Genomic DNA, 20,243 nt, shown 5'->3' on the forward strand with positions numbered 1-20,243 from the left:
GCCAGCCTCCTGCCGGTCCCTCCATCTCCTCTCTTTCATTCTCCATGTTCTCCCCTCCTGCTAACCTACCCACTGGCCACCCTGGGTGAGGGTGCCCCAAGGTCACCTCGAGAGGGAGAGAGACAGCTCAGGGCAGGCGGACACATGGATGTCTCCCAGGGGTTCTGAGTCTTTGTGCCTCCCCCTTGTTACTATGGGAGACCCCATTCTGATCTCTTAGAGCAAATCCACGGCGCACTCTCCCTCCCGTGCCCATGGCAGACCTTGCTAATCAATCACGGCATACTTTTTCAAGAGCCGGAAATGGCAACCCACTCCAATATTCTTGCCTGGAAAATTCCGTGGATTGAGGGGCCTGGTGGGCTACAGTCCACGGGGTCACAAAGAGTCAGACGGGACTGAGCAACTTTGCTTTGCTGTTTGGCCTGAGAATTTCTTATGACCGAATGTGGCCACATCATGATGGGGAGTGCTGCCTACTTGCCATCCCTGCCTTAGAGGGGCCATTTGAATAAACTGCCACGCTACTGCATAGGGGAAACTTGAGGATGTTAGCTGAATGAAAGAAGCTGATCACCAAAGACCACGTACTGTATGACTTGATCATTAGGGAATGTCCAGAATGGGCAAATCCATAGAGACAAAGAGTAGATTAGGTGTTGCCAGGGGCTGGAGAGAGGGAAACAGGGTGTGATTCCTAGGGGTCCAAGGTTTCTTTCTGGGATTATGAAAATATTCTAAACTTACATTGTGCTGGTGGCTGCATAGCCCTATGAATATACTAAAAATCATTGATGTATACACTTCTTTGGGAGAAAAGTTTATCTTTTTCTTCAAAATTTTTTAATTTTTAATTTATATTTGAGTGTAGTTGATTTACAAGGTCATGTTAGTTTTAGGTGAACAGCAAAGATTTATATACTTGGGGTGAATTTCATGGTGTATGAATTATATCTCTGTTGTTGTTGTTTAGTGACTAAGTTATGTCCAGCTTTTTTCAACCCCATGGACTATAGCCCACCGGGTCCCATGTCCATGGGATTTCCCAGGCAAGAATACTGGTGTGGGTTGACATTCCTGCTCCAGGGCATCTTCCTGATCCAGGGATCGATGCTGTGTCTGCATCTCCTGTACTGCAGGTGGATTCTTTACGGCTGAGCCAGCAGCGAAGCCCTTATATCTCAATAAAGCTATTTTAAAAACTGGGGAAAAGCAACCCACTGGAGTCAGATGAGAGCTCATGACCCGGATTCTGTCTTTGGAGCCCTGAACGGGGTGATAACGGGGCCCCAAGAAATGACCTCGGATGAGGGCGTGTCTGGCGTGCCCTCTGCCTCCCCGAGGAGATACTGTGACTCTCACTTCTGTTGTTGTTCAGTCGCTCCGTTGTGTCTGACTCTTTGTGACCCTGGTCTGTAGCCTGCCAGGCTCCGCTGTCCCTGGGATTCTCCAAGAAAGAATACTGGAGTGGGTTGCCACGCCCTCCTCCAGGGGATCTTCTCCTGGAGTTTGCTCAAATTCATGTCCATTGAGCTGGTGATGCTGTCTAACCATCTCATCCTCTGCTGCCCCCTTCTCTTTTTGCCTTCAATCTTTCCCAGCATCAGGGTCTTTCCCAATGAGTCGACTCTTCGGATCAGGTGGCTATAAGTATTGCAGCTTCACTTACCTGGAGCCTGTTAAACTTAGACACTGAAAGGGCAGAGGTGGGCGCCGACCCAGAGTTTTTTTGAAAATTCGAACACCCTGCCTTGGATTACCCTATCATTTATCCACCAGCATCTGGCAAACAGATTCACTGTTCAATTTTGATCTCAACTGCTGCCGACTCGCCTTAGCTAATCCTTGGGAATGATCTAGAGATTTTGTTTGGCTTCTGGAAATAGCAAATCAATTCTCCTGCTCAAAGACAAATGCATGACTGTCTTTGCTTCTGCCCCAGTGAGTCTCAAGAACTTCACAGTCTGTGGAGCAGAAACCTGGTTCCCGGGTCCAGCTTTGCCATGTTGTAGCTGGGTCTCCTTGAGCCCGTGTCTTAACCATGCTGAGACTCAGTCTCTGTTGTCAGTGAAGATGCCCTGGCCCGACCCCTTGCCCCCTCCCCCCTTCACCTGACACAGTCCCCTGCGGTCCCACGTTAGATCTTGAGGGCAGGCAGGAAGTTCGTTTTATAAGCCCAGGTTTGGCTGTTCTCTGAAAACACAGCATGTGTCAGCAGGGCGGGTCAGGCCCTGTGTCCTTGCTCCATCTATTTTTGGACCACAGAGAAATTAGAGCTGGGGTAGAATAACAATTTAGGGGACCAGATGTCTCAGGAGAGACTGCCGCCCTTGTTAATTACTTACACTGCAGACCTGCTCCATCAGAGCCCAGGACCCACCGTGTCGGCCAGCGACATCCTACATGGATTTGTGTTCTATGGGGCCTCTGACCTCCAGCTGCCCGAGCTTGACAGAAATTACTGACCTGGGACTGATCCATAATTTTCAAGTACCTCTCATTAGAGGAGACAGCCTCTCAATCTTAAAGCGAAATCTCTCTCCCAGTCACCTGAGCGGCTGTCACTTAAAAAAAAAAAAAACTAAACTAAAATCTCTATAGCTGTCATTTTCTTTTCTTTTTTTTTTAGTTCTTGGGGAGGTGTTTTTTTCTTTTTTGTTAACTTGGCTATTTTTTCTCAAATTCTACCTGGCCTTCTTGGCCCCCAGACTGGGCACTGGAAGTTTTAGTGTCCAGTTGGCGAATCATTGTGTGGCTCACGAGAGGGGTTTGGGAAAGCAGCCTGGTCCCGCTGCCCCTTTTAGGCGAAGAGGTGGCGGGGGGCGGGGGAGTATTGTGGGAAAGCTGCTCAGTTTGTGAACTTGACAGTGGTGGGTGGGCTCCTCCCACAGGGGGCTCAGGCCAAAGTCACATTACCAGTTACCACTGGTAATGACCCTGGAGACCCGACTCAGGATTCAGATGGAATCCAACACAAATCACCAACAAATAAGTCTCTAAATTGTGGCTGTCTGGAGGGAGAAACTTCTGGCCCTAAGTCGCTTCTCCAAAATGCAGTTTGAAAATCATCCCTAGTGTTTTCATGTTAAAACAAAAAGGGAACAGATAAAACTGAAGCTCTCTCTGCTTCTCTGGCCTCCCCTCTCCCCCACCCAGAGGTGAGGCCAGGCAGGACTTCTGGGCATGTTCTTTCCTCCAATTTCTTTCCGTTTAACTAGATTCATGCACAGGCTTGAACAACACAGGGGGTCATTTTGTAGGTTTAAAAATTTTCATATAAATGGAATCATACTTACATTCCTTTCTTTCTTAGTTGCGTCTTAGTTGCAGCATGTGAGATCTAGTTCCCCGATCAGGGATAGAACCTGGGCCCCCTTCACTGGGGACGTGGAGTCTTAGCTGCTGGACCACCAGGGAGGTCAGTATATTTCTTTTAATAGTTAGCACGACTATGAACAAATAAGCAGTTGTGTGGTTATATTTTTCTTGCTAGTTTCTTGGCTCTGTGATAGCAGAGGCTATCTGAATTCTCCCTGACTCCTGGTACCTAGCATAGCCCCTGGCACATAGTGGGTACTCAGTAACTATTCAATAAGAGAAATACTGAGCACGCAGATGAAGATGCAACGGTCCACCTTACCCCCTAATCCAGGTCACGTGGGCACCTTCTCTACAACGGCGCCAGTTTATTCCACATAGTGACTTTCTGTCCAAAGTGGATCCAACTTTTCACACAAGCATAAGAAGTCAACAAACACCAAAGGGTCTGATTCACACAGATCACTTTGGCACCAAAGAAATTAAATTAGAAAATCAGTCACAGACATAACTAACGAAGTTGCCTGGAAATGTAAAACCCTATTTATAAATAACTTCAGGACAAAACAAGAAGTCTGAATGAAATTTGATGGAGATCAGATGAAAAGAGAATCATACAAAAATAAATATTCTCAAAACCTGTGAGATGAGATAAAAGAAAATTTAGAGGGAAACATAGTTGCCAATGCTATGTTATATAAATGTTAATATTAGGGGAAAAAAGAAAGATTAAAAGGCAATTACAGCTACGCAGACAACTCTAGATGCTGGAAACATAACAACAGAGAGACTTCAAAGAAGGAAACCACAAAGTCAAGAGCAAAATTAATGAACGTCAAAGGCACAATTAAAGATATCAATCAGATGGAAAGTTGATTCATTGTAAGTAGATCAGAAAAGCACAGAGGCTTTCAAATGAATTGAGAAATGGGATCTAGGAGTCCAGATCCCCTGGGGCAGAGGGGGGACCACAGTGACAGGGGCAGGGACCTCAGGAAATGATGATGTTGTGGCTCCTGGCATCAGCTCTGCCCAGGACCACGGAATCACTTCCCACCTCTGTGCCTTGGGGTTTCCATCTGTATAATGGGAGCGTTGGAGATGCTGATCTCTGAGGTCTCTTCCAACCCTAGGTTTCTGGGAATCTTTTATTCCAGGCTGGTTGCAGAGAAGCAAATGGTATCATCCAGGCAGGGGACTGTGGTCCCTACAGATCTTTTTTTTAAGGTTTGATGGTGATGATGGCTCACCTCCCTGGCCTCGTCTCTGTGTCCCCCAGCCACACTCACTGGCTTTCGTTCTCTCCCATTTGGCCACATTTGCTCAGGGTTTGGGCTGGTGCCTCTCTCATCTAGAGCATCTTTGCCTTCCTGTTCTCCTGGATAGCTCCCTCATCCTCTCTAGAAAGACCTTCCTGCCCCCAGATGGACTTAGAATCCCCCAGTCCATAGTGCTACCAAGTTGCCGTTGGATGATTGTGCGTATAGTGCATTGAGCGGCCGCCTCTTGCACCATCCCGCGGGGTCCGTGTGGCTTGGCCTTATTCAGTGTGCTGTGTAGTGCAGGCACCTGGTCCTCATCTGAGCAACATATTGAGATGCTCCCCATTCAAACAGGACCAGTGCCTTCGCCAACCTCCCCGTCCTGCTCCCAGGGCTGCAGGCAGGCGCTCGCCTCTTATTTACCTGCATTGACCTGAGAGCAACTCAGCTCCATTCAGCAGAGCTGTCTCCTGCCAAAGCCGTTACAGTTTCTTAGCTCCAGGCGGAGACAGACCACAGATGGCTTAATTTAGAAGCATCTCCGAAGGAATTCTTTGCTTCATGGCTCTTCATCCTTTGACTCCGGGGGTCTGCAGGGTCGTGACCACACGCGCTTGAGGCCTGTCTTGTAATTAGGACCCTCCTCTCTGGCGGAGCTGCTATTTTAGGAGGAGAGAGCATGTAGGCGAGCGGGATGGGAGCCACACGGCTTCCAGCAGGGCCTTTCCCTTGACTCATTTCCTGGGCATTTGTTAAGGGAGTGGAGTTTCTCAGTGAGGATCTGGGGCCAGGAGGACCCCATGGCTCTGGGGCTCTGTGAGACCTGGGGTGAGTGACCTAACCTTCTGGGGCCCCTGGTTCCCCATCTGTAAGATGGAGACAACAGTTGATGCTCTGAGGCTTGCGTTAAACAAGTGTACTGCACCTGGCAAACAGCAGGCCTGTTACCAAAACAGCCATGGGCCCAACGTCCCAGTCGCTGGCCTCCAGGGCACATTCTGCAGAGGGGCACTTGCTTCTTGGTGTTCTGAGAGCTGAAACATCCCTCTCCGTGGACTCCCATATTCTGCTTTGGGAGCTGGGGACTTCATGGGTACAGAATAGGTCCCTTCTCTTCTCTTCCTGTCTCATGGACTCTCCTGGTGGTTCAGACAGTAAAGAATCTGCCTGCAATGCAGGAGACCTGGGTTCGATCCCTGGGTCGGGGAGATCCCCTGAAAAAGGGAATGGCAACCCACTCCAGTATTCTTGCCTAGAGAATTCCACGGACAGAGGAGCCTGGTGGCTTACAGTCCGTGGGGTCACAAAGTGTTGGATACAACTGAGTGACTTTTACTTCTCTTTCTAAAGAACAGTCCCATGAGGGCCAGGGAGTAAGCTTTTGCTTGAGTGAGCTCTCTGAAGAGTCCCCCAGCCCCAGCCACTAAGCATCTCCTTTGATTTTCACCTTCCCCCTCAGCTGACACCATTTCCCCTGCTGTATTCCCCTGCCAACCCTCTCATCCCAATCCTCCCAGGCCATAGTCAAGTCTCACCTGGCCTGAGAAGCCCTCCCTGACCACCTGAAGCCAGGTGAATTTCACCTACTTCCTTCCTTCACTCATTCACTCATTTGTTCAGTCTTTTCAACTTTGTTTCAACACGTCCTGAATGCCAGGCCGCATGCCAGGCACTGGGGGTCGTTGGGGAACAGGGCAGGTGCAGACCCCACCTTACAGGGCTCTGGGGCTGGACACTCACCTGCGCTCCCCTAGATCCCTCCCATGAGTGACTTAACTCTGAGAAAGTCCAGCAGGAATGGGAATCCTTCAACAGCAGGGACCACATACTAAGTGCCTGCCTCCCCCACGTCAGCCCAGTGCTGTTGAGAACACAGCAGGTGTCAGAGTGAGTGTGACCAGTCACTGGGGTGAATCTCTTGTGCCCCAAACACCCCCGTAGAAAACCAGGGGGACACGGAACCAGGAACACCAAAGCACAAAGGGTGTGGTGCTTCACTGTCCTGGGCACATAGGTCCTTAATAAATACTTTTTAGATGGATGGATGAATGAATATTTCTTCCTTGATAAAGTTTCCAAGGAAGGAAAAAGAAAACTTCCCCTGGGCTTCTCTGTTGTGTGTGTGCTGATGTTAACCTGACTGCCTCTAAGCTGAGCAGCTCTAGGACCTGGATCCTCCTGCCATCTACTCAGGAGATGAGCGTTCCAAGCCTCCTGCCACTAGCACCACACACAATCACATCACCCACGGTCAGCACCACCCACCATCAGCACCCCCCACCATCAATACCACCCACCATCAATACCACCCACCTTCAATACCACTCACCACCTACCATCAACACCACTCACCACCCACCCTCAATACCACTCACCCTCAGTACCACTCACGATCCGTCATCAGTACCACCCACCATCAGCACCCCCCACCATCAATACCCCCCACCATCAATACCACCCACCTTCAATACCACTCACCACCTACCATCAACACCACTCACCACCACCCTCAATACCACTCACCCTCAATACCACTCACCATCCGTCATCAGTACCACCCACCATCAGCACCACCCACCATCAATACCCCCCACCATCAATACCACCCACCTTCAATACCACCCACCTTCAATACCACCCATCTTCAATACCACTCACCACCTACCATCAACACCACTCACCACCCACCCTCAATACCACTCAGCCTCAATACCACTCACCATCCGTCATCAGTACCATCCACCATCAGTACCACACCATCAGCACTACTCACTACCCGTCATCAGTACCACCCACCATCAATACCACTCACCACCCGCCATCAACACTACCCACCACCAATACTGCTCACCACCCACCATCAACACCACTCAGCAACCACCATCAAAACCACTCACCATCAATACCACTCACCACCCACCATCAGCACCACCCGCCATCAGTACCATCCACCCTCAATACCATTCACCACCCACCATCAGCACCACTCACCATCAATACCACCCACCATCAATACCACTCACCACCTACCATCAACACCACTCACCATCAATACCACCCACCATCAATACCACTCACCACCTACCATCAACACCACTCACCACACACCATCAATACCACTCACCACCCTCCATCAGCACCCGCCTCCGTCAGTACCTCTCACCACCCTCCATCAGCACCACCCTCCGTCAGTACCTCTCACCATCAATACCTCTCACCACCCGCCATTAGCACCACCCTCCGTCAGTACCTCTCACCACCCGCCATCAGCACCACCCTCCGTCAGTACCTCTCACCACCCGCCATCAGCACCACCCTCCGTCAGTACCTCTCACCACCCGCCATCAGCACCACCCTCCGTCAGTACCTCTCACCACCCGCCATCAGCACCACCCTCCGTCAGTACCTCTCACCACCCTCCATCAGCACCACCCACCATCAATACCTCTCACCACCCGCCATCATCACCACGCCCCGTCAGTCCCTGGTGGCTCCCGGTGTTCCCGAGCTCCGGCCTCATCACTCCAGTCTACGGCTCTGTCTTCACATGGCCTCCCCTCTCCCTGTGTCTTCTGTCTCTTACAAGGATGCCTGTCATTGGATTCAAAGCCCACCTAAATGCTCAGGATAACTCTCATCTCGAGATCTGTAATTATATCTACAAAGCCCCCTTTCACAAATGATGGTCACAGTCACAGGTCCCAGGGTTAGCATGTGGATGTGTCTTTGGCCTGGAGGTCACCATTCAGTCCTTTACGAGAACCAGAGGGATGCGTGGACTTGCAGAGCTGAGCTTCCTAGTGAGGAATGGCTGGCGCCTGGCCCCGCCAGTCAGGACTATTGCCAGTCTGGATGCCACAGATGACCATGGAGGTCAGCTCAGCATCTCCATCGGCCGGGGTGCCCAGGAGGGCTCACTGAGCGTCTCTAGCTGCCTTCTGGGAAGCATGGGTGTCACGACACACATGTCACTGTTGAAAAGCGCCTCCCATGCCAGAGGGGACACAGGATGGACCCTGGAAAAGGCCTTTGTTTATGGCTACTTCCACCCTACACGGAGTATTGGACCTCCTCTCTTCTCAATACCTTTCGTGAGGCCACTTGTCAAGTTTTCTGAAACTGGAGACCGAGCTGTGAACAGCATTGTGGTGTGTCATGTAGACACTGCTATATTTAAAATGGATAACCAACAAAAGACTTTTAAACAGTGGCCTTCGGTGACTGTGGGAAGGGCCCACCCAGGGGGACTCAGAGCTTTGGGCCTGAGTTTGGACCCTGCCTGGGGAACAGCCCTGATGCACGGCCCAGAAACTGGAGGCCTGAGGCCGGAGCTGGGACGGCTCCCGGAAATGCCGCCACGAGGGTCCACAGAGGGACCGAGGAAGCGTGTCTGAATCTCCTGCACTGTTTGTGCCTTAGGACTTGTGGGCACATATTTTCCCAGAGGAGCAGGTCATGGCTTTCTGCAGAGACTCCAGAGGGCCCACACCCCCCCAGAAAATGAGGGATGCAGATTTACGTCTCGGAGTAGCTAACTCAATCTACTCATCACCATTTATTTATTTTTTTACCAGTTTCTAATAAGTGTTTGCAGCTCCCTTCGGACACAGCCAGAGAGGCAGCCATGGCAGAATATTCTAGAAGGAATCCAGAACCTAGTACCCAGGGGTTCGTGGAGGGGAGGTGGGTGCTAAGGCAGAGCTTCTCTGTCCCTGATTCCCTTTGGGGCTGTCCCTGGACCAGCTCTGCTCTGGGCCTCGGTTTCCTCACCTGTACAATGAACGCGGTGGAGTCAGATCCCGTTGGGCCTTGCATGCACCCTGACTCACCCGTCTCCCCGGACCTGAGGTGTGAGTCTCACCCACCCTAACCTGCGACCGAGGCCTTGGACTCGGGGCGGGGCTGGCAGGTTCTGCAGGGAGGCCCCAGGAGGTCGCATCAGCGCACACCCACGGTCTCTGCTGCCAGGAAACCACCCCTGGGCCTCGAGCTCTGGTTAAAGTCATGACCATCCCCCGGGGGCGCGGGCTCCCGGGCCACGTGCGTCCTGATGGGGACCAGAGTGTGGGACCTGGCGCGCAGAGGCGCTCCCTGCGAGGTCCCCCCGGCCGCCCCCCGTGTCTGCGCATGCTGACTTGCTCCAGTTCTGTCCAGCATTTTGCGACCTCATGGGCTGCAGCCCACCAGACTCCTCTGCGTGGGTTGCCATGCTCTCCTCCAGGGGATCTTCCCAACCCAGGGACCAAACCCACGATTCTTCTTCCTCCTGCGTTGGCGGGCGGGTTCTTTGCCACTAGACCCACCTGGGAAGGCCCACCATCCCTCTATTTCCTTTTACTTCTTCATCCTCTCTCCGCGTCTCTTTTCTCTCCCCTTTTATCACTGGAAGGCTGCCTACAGCGCTGTGGTCTTAGCTAACCCCTGTGGGGAGGGGACCCCTGGCCTGACTCTTGACAAGAGCCTGTGGCCGTGCTGGCCGTGTGGGTCCCGCCTTATCCTGAAGTCACGGCAGCGCCTTCAGCTGCTCCAGCTGACCCCTCGTCTGGGCCACCACGGCCCCTTGTGACCCTGAGCTGTGGGGGGCGCCAAGGCCAGCATACATGCAGCCCCCTTAGCGTGGAACCCCGGATTCCTCCTGTAAGCCCCCTTTGTTCCCCAGAGAGGCCCTGACTCCAGGAAGGGTCGAGCCCATCTCTTTGTGCTCTTTGTGGCCCCTAACCACTCCACGGACTCTCATGAAACAGCTGCGTAACCATCACCCACATCTTCTCCCTGCCCAGGAAGACCGAGTCCCCCTCGTTCACTGCGGGACCCAGTGCCTGGCACAGAGCTGAGCTCAGGGATTATCACATGTGACCTGAGTGAGTGAATGAATGAACGGATGCCTGCCTAAACAAGCAAGCCTGAGTGAACCCTTTCTACCCCGTGCCTCCCTTAGAAGAGAAATGCCATTTGGGGGGGAATTCTCATACATTTGGAGGTGGTGCAGCAGACCTAGGAGACAGAAGGGGTTTCCACTCATCACTGTTTCTTGAGAGGGAAAGACTGGCCAGAATACTGACGGCACAACAATTTAACGGCAGAGGCACCCACGCCTTGGGTCTGGCTCTGGTCCTGGCCCAACTGTCAGTCACGGGGATGGGGGTAGGGGTCAGATAGTCCTACAGTGACAGACAGGGCCCCAACTGTGCCTGGAGGCCCCCCTTGGAGAGAGCAGCTCGTTTGGCGTTTTAATGGTGGAGAATCAGCTTTGAAGGATGACGCTGGCTGAGAGGTCCCACTGCCTGGTGACCCCCATCATCGGCAGATGATATTTATCAAATGCACGTTGTCCCGGCAACAAGCGAGACATAAGGAAACATGCGGCGCCAGGCAGCCCTGCTCTGCCGCCCCTCCCTGTCCCACGGTGGGCCCCCCCACCTCACCCCGGAACACCAGGGCAGCACATTCCCTCCACTTGGTTCCCTCTGACAGCAATTTTCATTATCAAAGATGGAAGGAAGGGGCATCCCCGGGGGCCCCGGAGCACTCATGCCCGCTGACCGGCTCTCCCTCTGTCCGCAGGTGGGGCCCCATCTCTCGACCTTCCCCACCGAGGCCGATCGCCAGAGAGCCTTCAAAGCCCACCGGGAAGAGTGCGCCGTACGCCAGGGGACCCTGAGGATGGGCAACTACACCCACCCCTAAAGCCTGTCTGACGCAGTAGAAAATTCTCTGAAGGACTCGTTTGCCTTGTCCCAACTCGCACAAGACACTCCCCCACTGTTCTGCGGCTTCTGCCTCGGCCAGGACCTCAGATTCGGGCCTTAGATGACTTATTTTTGCTAAGAGCCCACCTTCAGAGTTAGCCAGACTCGCTCCCCTGAGCCCCAGCAACCCCTCACGTGGGGACTTCCCTTCTCCAGCAGGACCCTACCTTGCTTCTCAAGCCCCAGCCTGATAAGAGAAACTCAAGTTTCAAGGTAGATTTTATAGGCTCCAGACTAAGGCTCTGTCCTCAAGTATTAAAAACAACCCATGTATTTGCTGTAGAAAGTGTGACAGTATCATGCTTTGAAAGCCCTCATTTCGTATTCCAAACATGAGTTTTAATTTCTCTTTTTGGGATGCCTGATGTCTCTCCATGGCAGCACTATCCCTCTGGGACCCTTGTGGGCAGGAAAAGCCCACGCTCCTTACTTGGAGCGGGGCCCCCACCTCCTCAGGGCTAAGACACCTCCACCAACACTGACCTTGGAAGTTCACGTTCCCCGCTCCTGAAAGACAATACTCTCCAGGGCTGAAAGCGCCCAGACTGGGGCCCTTTGTACCTCCATCTTTCTGCAGGTCCTCTGCTTTCTCCCCACAAATTAGATACCAATCTACTTTAAATTAGAAGAGCTATTTGTCATCCTCCTCTTGTGCCTTTATTTGAAAACTGGTAAACCAGTGTGAGAATCAGCCTCAGACTCTCCAAGGGCCCAGGCTTTCTCCACAGCATCTCGACCAGCGCCTATAAAAAGTCAGGCAAACTCTCAAGTTTCAAAATTCCCTGACTAGTCTGAGGGTTCCCAGCATTGACCTTCAACTTGGATCTCTCCCTAGAATCCCACACTCATTTATCCAACTGCAACCCCCGCCACCCGCCCCGCGCCAGGTGTTTCCACTCAAGCGTCGGCCGTTCATCTCAAATCAGCACAGCCAAGACAGAATTCTGGATTTCCCCCCACCCCCACCAAACTTGCGTCTCCCTCCATTTTCCCCATCTCATACTTGAGACCACCCAGAGACTGAAGGCAAAAACTGTCACGACTCCATTTCCTTCACTCTCACATCCAATCCATCAACAAGCCTGTCAGTGTTACTTCCCAAAACACCCTGATTCATCTCCGGGCCCCCATCATCTGTCTGGAGGATTGCATCAGGTTCCCGCTTCTCCCCACAATCCCTTCTCCACAGCTTGTCACCTGCCCACCCCTTCTTGTCATTTGGATCTTAGCTCAAAAACCAAGTCCTCCCAACCCCCTCAGGGCAGTTCCCTGGTGGGCTCGAGGTTAGGATTCCCAGCTTTCTCTGCCGGGTCCTAGGTTCAATCCCTGGTTGGGGAAATGAGAGCCCATGAGACACATGGCACAGCCAAAAATAAAATAAAATCAGGAGTTAGTTTAAAATACAAAAAAGAGTAAGATGTCCCCTATGGGAATTTCCTGATAGTCCAGTGGTTAGGACTCAGGTCCAGATTCAATCCCTGGTCAGGGAACTAAAAGATTCTGCAAGTTGCGTGGTGTGGACAAAGAAAAGATATGAACAAGCCTCCCACTCAAAAGGCCTTTCCTGGAGTGTGTGTGTGTGTCCGACTCTTCGTGACCCTTTGGACTGCAACTCACCAGGCTCCTCTGTCCATGGGGATTCTCCAGGCAAGAGTACTGGAGTAGGTTGCCATGCCCTCCTTCAGGAGATCTTCCCAACCCAGCGACAGAACCCAGGTCTCCTGCATCGCAGGTGGATTCTTTACCGTCTGAGCCACCAGGGGTAGCCCCCAGTTAAACCCACACTAACCTGTTTTATTCTCAGCAAAGTGATGAGCCCTTATTCACTGCCTATCTCCTCCTCTAGAAGGGAAGTGGCCCCGGACCAGGGGTCTGAGATCCCTGGGCCCAGAGCTAGGGGCCTGCGGCATGCCCCATGGCACGAACGTCCGCTGTGGCTCCTGTCCCCCGCCCCCCACCCAGGCTAAGTGCCTGGCGGGGTCGTCCATCAGCCTTAGCAGAGACACAGCGAGTCTGTGACTACAGATCTGAGTGAGTTTCTTGAACAGCCTCCCCAGCCCCAACACAGGCCAGCACCGCAGCTCCTTAGCAGCTAATTCCATAATGCCACACACACTAACCAACCCCCTCGGGAAACTGGCTCAGCGGGGCCCTGATGGAGCCCTACCCCATCCTAAGGGTCTAAAGTCCCCCTCCCGCCCCATGCACCAGACAAGCATCCCCACTGTCTTTGCTGAAGCCCACCCGCAGCCATCTGAGCCCTGGGATCAGCGAGCCAGGCGAGGGACCGGGGCGAGCCCGAGGGGCCCGGTCACTGAGCACGCGGCCATTCAAGGGCATGGCGCCCAACTCGCCGAGCAGCTTCTGTGTGACCCTGTGTCAGTGTCCTCATTTGTGAGGCAGGACCCCGACACATCACGGGATGCTTTCTCAAGCGAATTTAGGTAGTGATTACAGGAAAGCACGGGTCTCATGTGATTAGCAGACTCCGGCACTTTGAAAGAATAGATGAATGTGGATGATTTTCCTATCAATAAACCACCCTGAAGAGGGACAACCAGACATCTGAGGGGCATCAAGGGATGAGGGCAGGATGCTCCAAGGAGCCTTTGTGTCCAGATGCACCAAGAAGGTCAAGATATTTTGAATGGTGCCCTCTCCTTTGCTCTGAAATCCACAATGGATAGAGGGGTACACATCAGGAAACAGAATTCCCTAAAGGATCCCAAATTAGGCTCTATCTGCCACGGCAATGAGCAAGATGCCCCACTGGTCAGTGGCCCCTCCAGGCCAGCTTTACCAAGGACGGGGTCAAGGTGGGGAAATACAAACTTGGCCAGAAAAAACTGCAGGAAATCTCTTTCGTCTGTCTGATTACCTCTTGCCTCAGCAGCGGGTCGGGCAGACCGCGTGCTGCGGGACTGGGGGGACTGGTCGGGGCTGTGATCCGTGCGCTAGGAGCACGCCTTCACCCTCTCCCGGAGTCTCCCAGCCGCTGGTGCCCCAGGGCCAGGCTCAAGCGCGCGGCAGCGTTGCTCGGTTCCTTGTCCTACAGCGCCACCCGCTGGCAGGTCCGAGCAAGAGCCGAGGAAAAGCCCGGCCCTTCCCGCCCGGCCTCCTTCCCTCCCCTGGCCCGGTCCTTCGCTCCTCGTGAATTATTTGTGCCCTCACAAAGCCCCAGGTCCAATTCCAGTCTGATTCCGCCCTCTCAGGTATCCTGTCGTGTCGGCCACACGCCTGTCCTCGTCACGCAGAGCCTGAGCTGGGGGAACCTCCAGGCACAGCTGGGGCCCTTGAGCATCCTTCACAACCCAGGGCCAAGTCCCCCCCAAGGTTCCAGTCTGCAGGGGCCTCAGGGCTCATCCGCTAACCTCCCTCCACCACCACCCTCCCCACTCCACAGGTGCAAAAGAGATGTCGAAGGCACCCGACTTCACTCAGTAAGTGGCCCCAAGCCAGTGATCGGTCCATTGTGTGTCCCAGAGTCTGCTCCACCTCCAAAGCCACCTCTCAATTAAAGAGAGGCGGATATGGGGACAGCTCCTGATCATGTGCCAAAGAATGCCACTCAAGCACGGCCCCCACCAGGGATGTGACCTTTAGCTCCTGTTTTTGCTCATTTCCCTGGTGGTTGGCATTTGGGAACATTCTGCCTCCTGGTTGGGTTTCTTGGCCAAACCCCACCAGTCAACCAGACAAAGAGGCCCATGTGTACTGTCCTCCTGAGCCTCAGAGAGCAGCTGGTCTGGACCCCCACCCAGTCACCTGGAAATACTCAGAAGTTTCCTCGGAGGAGGGAGGAAGGCAGTACCTGTGTTCATGTGCACCAGGCAGGAGGTGGGAGCAAGCCGGGGCCTGGGGTGCTGAGACTTTGAAACAGGACTCACAAAACTGGGAGGGGCTTAAGGACATGTCTGGTCCTGCCAGAGAAGACGAAGTTACTAAGGCAGTTACTGAGCAGCCAAACCAGGACCAGAGCAGACTTCTTGGCTGGTAGGTCCAGCTTTCTTGTCACGCTGAATCCCCACTGAATTCAGCCTCTTTCTAGATTTTTAAACTAGAGCCCAAACACCATTGGTTCTCTCCCTGCCACCCCCAACTCTGATCAAAGCAGGTAACTAACAATCTTCTCAGCCAGAAGAAAGGAGATGGGGTTCTGGAGTCTGAAAATTGTACAAGATGTTTAGCAGGGATGGTAGCAATGAGCCAATGGTGATTGATATCTGAGCTCTGCCTGGCAGGGGGCTTCTAGAAGTCTGAAGAGAAAGCAATGCTCAAAGGCCACCAATGCAAATCCAGTCCTGGGAGGTCCCTGGGTCCAGCTGGAGATGGCTCGGCTCTTTGATTCATTCATCCAAGCTCCCCAACTTAGACCCGCAGATTTCAGGGCCCAGAGCAAGCACATGTGTATGACAGCAAGCAGACCAGCAGCTCGGGTGCCAAGGTGGGCCTGCGTGACAGCCACACAGGTCTGTGTCTCCAATCAAAAACCCTCTCTTGCGTTCATCCTTCTGGACCAAAACCATCTTTTGGATGCATTTCTTTTTACTTGGGAAACCCTTTGATGCGTGAAATCATCATTAAACCAGAGGAAAAAAAATCTAGGTTGGCTTTTTATACAGGTTCCTAGAACTGAATGCAAACACATTAAAAACGTGAATTCACAATTGGGAAATAATCTTTGGAGACAAATTTAGGTTGATGGGCGTTGTTGCACTCTGTGAGATCCAGGCATGAGGGTCCATCCTGTCCTGCCCCAGTGACATCCATCACCAGCAGGGAGCACAGCGCACAGTGGGCAGGACAGAATGCGCGTTTACAGGGGAGGAGAGGAGGGGGAAGGGAGGGAGAGAGAAAGAGAAGGGGAGGAAGGGTAAGAGAAGAGAGGAAGGTAGGAGGGAGGGAGAGGAGAACAGAGGAAAAGAACGGATATGTTCTCTTTCAGGGTTCAGGAGCTCCATGGGGTTTTGAGCTAAACCAACAAAAATGATTGAGAGCAGCATGACCTTGAAACCCGCAAACTGTCCAAATCCTTGTCTGGCCCATCTGTTTGCAGAAAGATATTAGCACCCAAGCTTGGCCCATAGCGCCCAAATCCCTCGTCCCTGCCATGTTAAAAACTGGTTTCCGTAGGAAGGCCTGAGGCAAAGGGCAGGGTGGGGGGCTGGCTTCTCCAGTGGGGCCCTAACCTGCCAGAGGAAAAGCTCTGGCTATCATTCTTAGAGTCGTCATATGAAAGGCGTAATCACTATTCTCCAGGATCCTAGCCGAGTGCAGAGTCCTCACCACAACCACTTGAAGTGGGCAACTCCTCAAGGTCACAGAGCAGGGCTGGGACTATGGTGAGGCAGGCAAACCCCAGCCTAGGACACAAACCTTTTGACTTCCCGCCAAACTCGGTAACCAAGACTGACAATATTTTCATGCAACATTTGAAATCAAAATTTAAAAATCCCTGATGGACAAAACAGACTTCCTTGGTGGTCCAGTGGTTAAAACTCTGTGCTTCCAATGCAGGGGACTTGGGTTCGATCCCTGGTCAGGGAACTAAGATCCCACATGCCACTCAGCCAAATATATATATATATATGTGTGTGTGTGTGTGTGTGTGTGTATATAATTTTTTTAAAATGGTAACAGGTTCAATAGAGACTTGTGCTATTCACCTCACTTGCCTCACCTTAGCCCCAGCCCTGGGCTCTAGGGCCAGGATTCTACTTTAGGTCTGGCCCATTCTGGAGTCCATATCCCCAGCCACTTCACTCTACCAGTATTATACTGCCCTTGGCCCCAGCTACTCAGAAGCTTGAATGACAGCGTTCAAGCTACAATCCTCTACAAAAAGAAAAGACTTGAGGACTGTTCACAAAAAGCTTCGAGAACATCTCCCCATGTGTCTCTGCCTGTAAGTCAGTGAGCAAAACTGGTCAAAATAAGGCCTTTTCCGTGCTCAGGACTGGGGGTACTTAGTGACATGGGGTGGAGAGAGAGGTGGGGCTACGGATAAGGAAGTCGCTAAGAACCATTGCTCAGCCAGAGGCCCAGGCCCCATCCTAACCCAAAGCCAAACCCAAGCCCAGAGCCCCTGGTTGGGCAGAAGGGCCTGGAGTCCATAGGCAGGCCACTTCATGGCCAGCAAGGGCCTCTCCCATCCTTGCCTCTCGCTACAAGCCTCCGATGTTAATGTCTTTGGACCAAAGCGAAAGCTGAGGTCTGGGCGAGAGAGATGAGCTGCCCAGAGCGGGGGCAGAGCCCGGTCTTCCGCGAGCCAGTCCGTGCAGCTGCCTTCTTGTCCTGGAGAAGAGCGATGGCTCCTTCTCCATTGCTGTTGCTCTGTGAGCGCTTGCTTTGGGCCGTTCCAGAGCTCTGGGTCCAAGGAGAGATCGAAGGTTTAAAAGAAAGCAATTTCAAAGGGCTGGATGGCCAGGGGGCTGGCATTTGAAGTTAGAGGATCCCAGAGGCAGGAGGCTGGGGAGGAGGTGTTGGAGCCCAGAACGGGGGTCTGGAGGGTGCTAGTCCTGGATCTGACTGCATCTCCCCCATTGCCTTTTCTCCCCTGAGTCTTCCAAGCCTCTCCCTTCCCTGGGTGGAAGAGGTGGGTCAAGACAGCTGGGTAGAGGGCTGGGGCTCAGAAGGGACAGAGAGGGAGAGAGGTCTGTTTCCTGCCCTGTAAATGTAGTTCTCGGAGGTTAATCTGCCATGATTCACACCCCGTTTTGTTGAACCGTCCACCCCTCCAGGACCGACCAGAATGGTTTCTCAAAGTGAGGAGTGGATCACCTACCCAGGAGACCCAGGAACGTTAGTAAAGTTCCAATTCTTGGGCTTCTTCCCAGCTAAACAAGAGCCTAAGTGGGTACACACACACCTCTCAGGTTGTGGACAGGCTGAGATGCAAGAACCGTCCCCTTGATGGAGAAAAGAAAAAGATGGGGTCACAGTAGTGGAGCTGGAAACCCCCAAATAGGAATAAAACAATGTTAGCAACAGTGGGCTGGATCCAAATTCCAGGTGGGATAAATGGCATAGCATGTTTTTATCACCGTATACTATGATAATTCAAAACTAATAATATAACAACCTGTTAAGTATTCTTGGGCTTGAAGAATCAGGGAGAAGCCGGCTTGGGCTGCAGCAGGTTGGGGGGGGGGTAGTTAGCCTTTTTTTTTTTTTGCCACGGTAAGAGGTTGCCCCCCACCTTTACCACTCACCCCATATATCCGCACAGTGCCTTGCACCGCCGGAGGCACCGCTTTCGCTGGGCCGGGCATCCAAACCCCAGCGTAAGACTCCAAGGCCAGAAAAAGTTCGCCCAAGGCAGGGGCAGCCCCGACCACCGCGGGCGGAGCAGGACCGGACTTGCTTGTGGCTTAGCGGATGCCGGCCCGGGGAGTCAGGATCTCTAACAGGCCAGGATGACGGGCTCGCTGACCCAAGCTGGGACCCTGGGATCTGGGGGAGATGAGGTTCTTCCCGAGGTACGGACAGCAGACTGGGAGCCGGGGTGGGGTGAGCAGTACAGTGGGGAGCAAAGCCTCCGGGGGCGCTGGAGCGGGAGCGAGGCCCAAGTCGAGGACTGGCCCGGAAGCGCGAGGGCGGCCCAGTGTCCTCGTGATTTATTCCCCCCTCCCCATCCACCAAACGAAAACCGGCCATCGCCGGCTCGGCCCGGGAGCGGGAGTCGCCCGCTGCAGCGGCCTCTGGGCCAAGGAGGGGGCCCGTGGGCTTCTGGCCCCTCGGCGCCCGCCCTCCCGCCTCCCCCGACAGCTTGCAGCCGAGCAGGGCCCGCCGTCCCCGGGGAGCCGCCCGTCCTCGCCCCCAGCTCGGCCGGCGGCGAGGCCGCTTCCAATCTGCCGGGAGGCTCAGGGGGAGAGCGCGGGGAGCCGGGCGAGAGGCCACCGCCGGCCTGGCTCGAGGGAGAAGAAAGTTTCTGCTCTGTCCAGCTGCACCAGCCTTCCCCGGTCGGGTCTGGGGTGTGGGGGGATTCAGGCGCTTCGCTATTCCGCTGCGATCTCACATGCTGAGCCTGACGAGGGGCTGGGGTATTTTCTGGGGTCCCCAGGGGAGGGGGGCCAGGAGGGTGCGCTCCCGCTTGGAAAGGCCTGAGCTCCGGGCGCAGAGCGGGTGAAGGGCGCCTCTGGTAGGATCGCGGACTGGTTTTCCTCCGCCCTTTGACCGCAGAGCCGGTTGCCCACCCCTGGGGTAGCCTCTAGAGGATCCAGGCCCCAGACTCGCTTCAGATCTGCCCGCAGCCCTGGGCCCCACGCGGGAGGCCGAACCCTGAAAGGCGCAGAGCTGGAGTACCACCGTGCGGAGCTGGGGAGGGTGGAGGGGGCGAGTTATTCACAGCCAAAGGACCGTGTTTCCAGTGCTGCTTTGAGAACAAATCCTCGGGCGGGGTTTCGGGGCTCGGGAAATGCGAAGTCGTTAGCAGACGTCTACACTCGCACCCAGAAGCTCGCTCAGGTTCCTCTTCCGAGATGCAAAAACACCCGACCCCAAGACACGCTGTCGACTGGGTTGGGGTCCGTTGCGTGGCCCCTCTCGGGCCACACGGATTTCTCGGGGTCCCTCTCACGTCCCAGAACCGACCTGCCCAGCTCTCCAGCCTTGCCCCACAGTGAAGCCATCGTTCTGTCTCCTTCAGAAGCAGGCACCAAGATTTCCCCACCCCTGCCAGGCCCACCGGGTCCTCTCTGACGAGAGGGGGGCTACAGATTTTCCTCCACGAAATGCCTGAAAACGACGCAACAAATTAAAGTCTCTTCTCCACACAAACAATTCTTTTTCTGCTGGGTTTAGTCCCTTTTTCTTGCTAGAGGAAAGGAAAAAAAAAAAAAAAAGACAGGGCAGGGAAGTAGGGACCGGGTAGAAAAGGTATCATTGACAGCCCGATGGAAGAATAATTTGAATA

The 20,243-nt window shown here is 53.6% G+C and overlaps 1 protein-coding gene across 1 annotated transcript in view; it reads left to right on the forward strand.

The window, feature by feature from the left end:
• CFAP77 (cilia and flagella associated protein 77) overlaps positions 1 to 11,615 on the forward strand; it is a 150,186-nt gene extending 138,571 nt beyond the window's left edge. Inside the window, exon 6 of the mRNA XM_020910989.2 lies at positions 11,145 to 11,615. Coding sequence (XP_020766648.2) covers positions 11,145 to 11,267 — 123 coding nt within the window. The 3' untranslated portion in view covers positions 11,268 to 11,615. The remainder of the gene's footprint in view (positions 1 to 11,144) is intronic.
• The last annotated feature ends 8,628 nt before the right edge of the window (positions 11,616 to 20,243 follow it).

Source organism: Odocoileus virginianus, chromosome 2, assembly GCF_023699985.2.
Source record: "Odocoileus virginianus isolate 20LAN1187 ecotype Illinois chromosome 2, Ovbor_1.2, whole genome shotgun sequence".
Classification (NCBI taxonomy): Eukaryota; Metazoa; Chordata; class Mammalia; order Artiodactyla; family Cervidae; genus Odocoileus; species Odocoileus virginianus.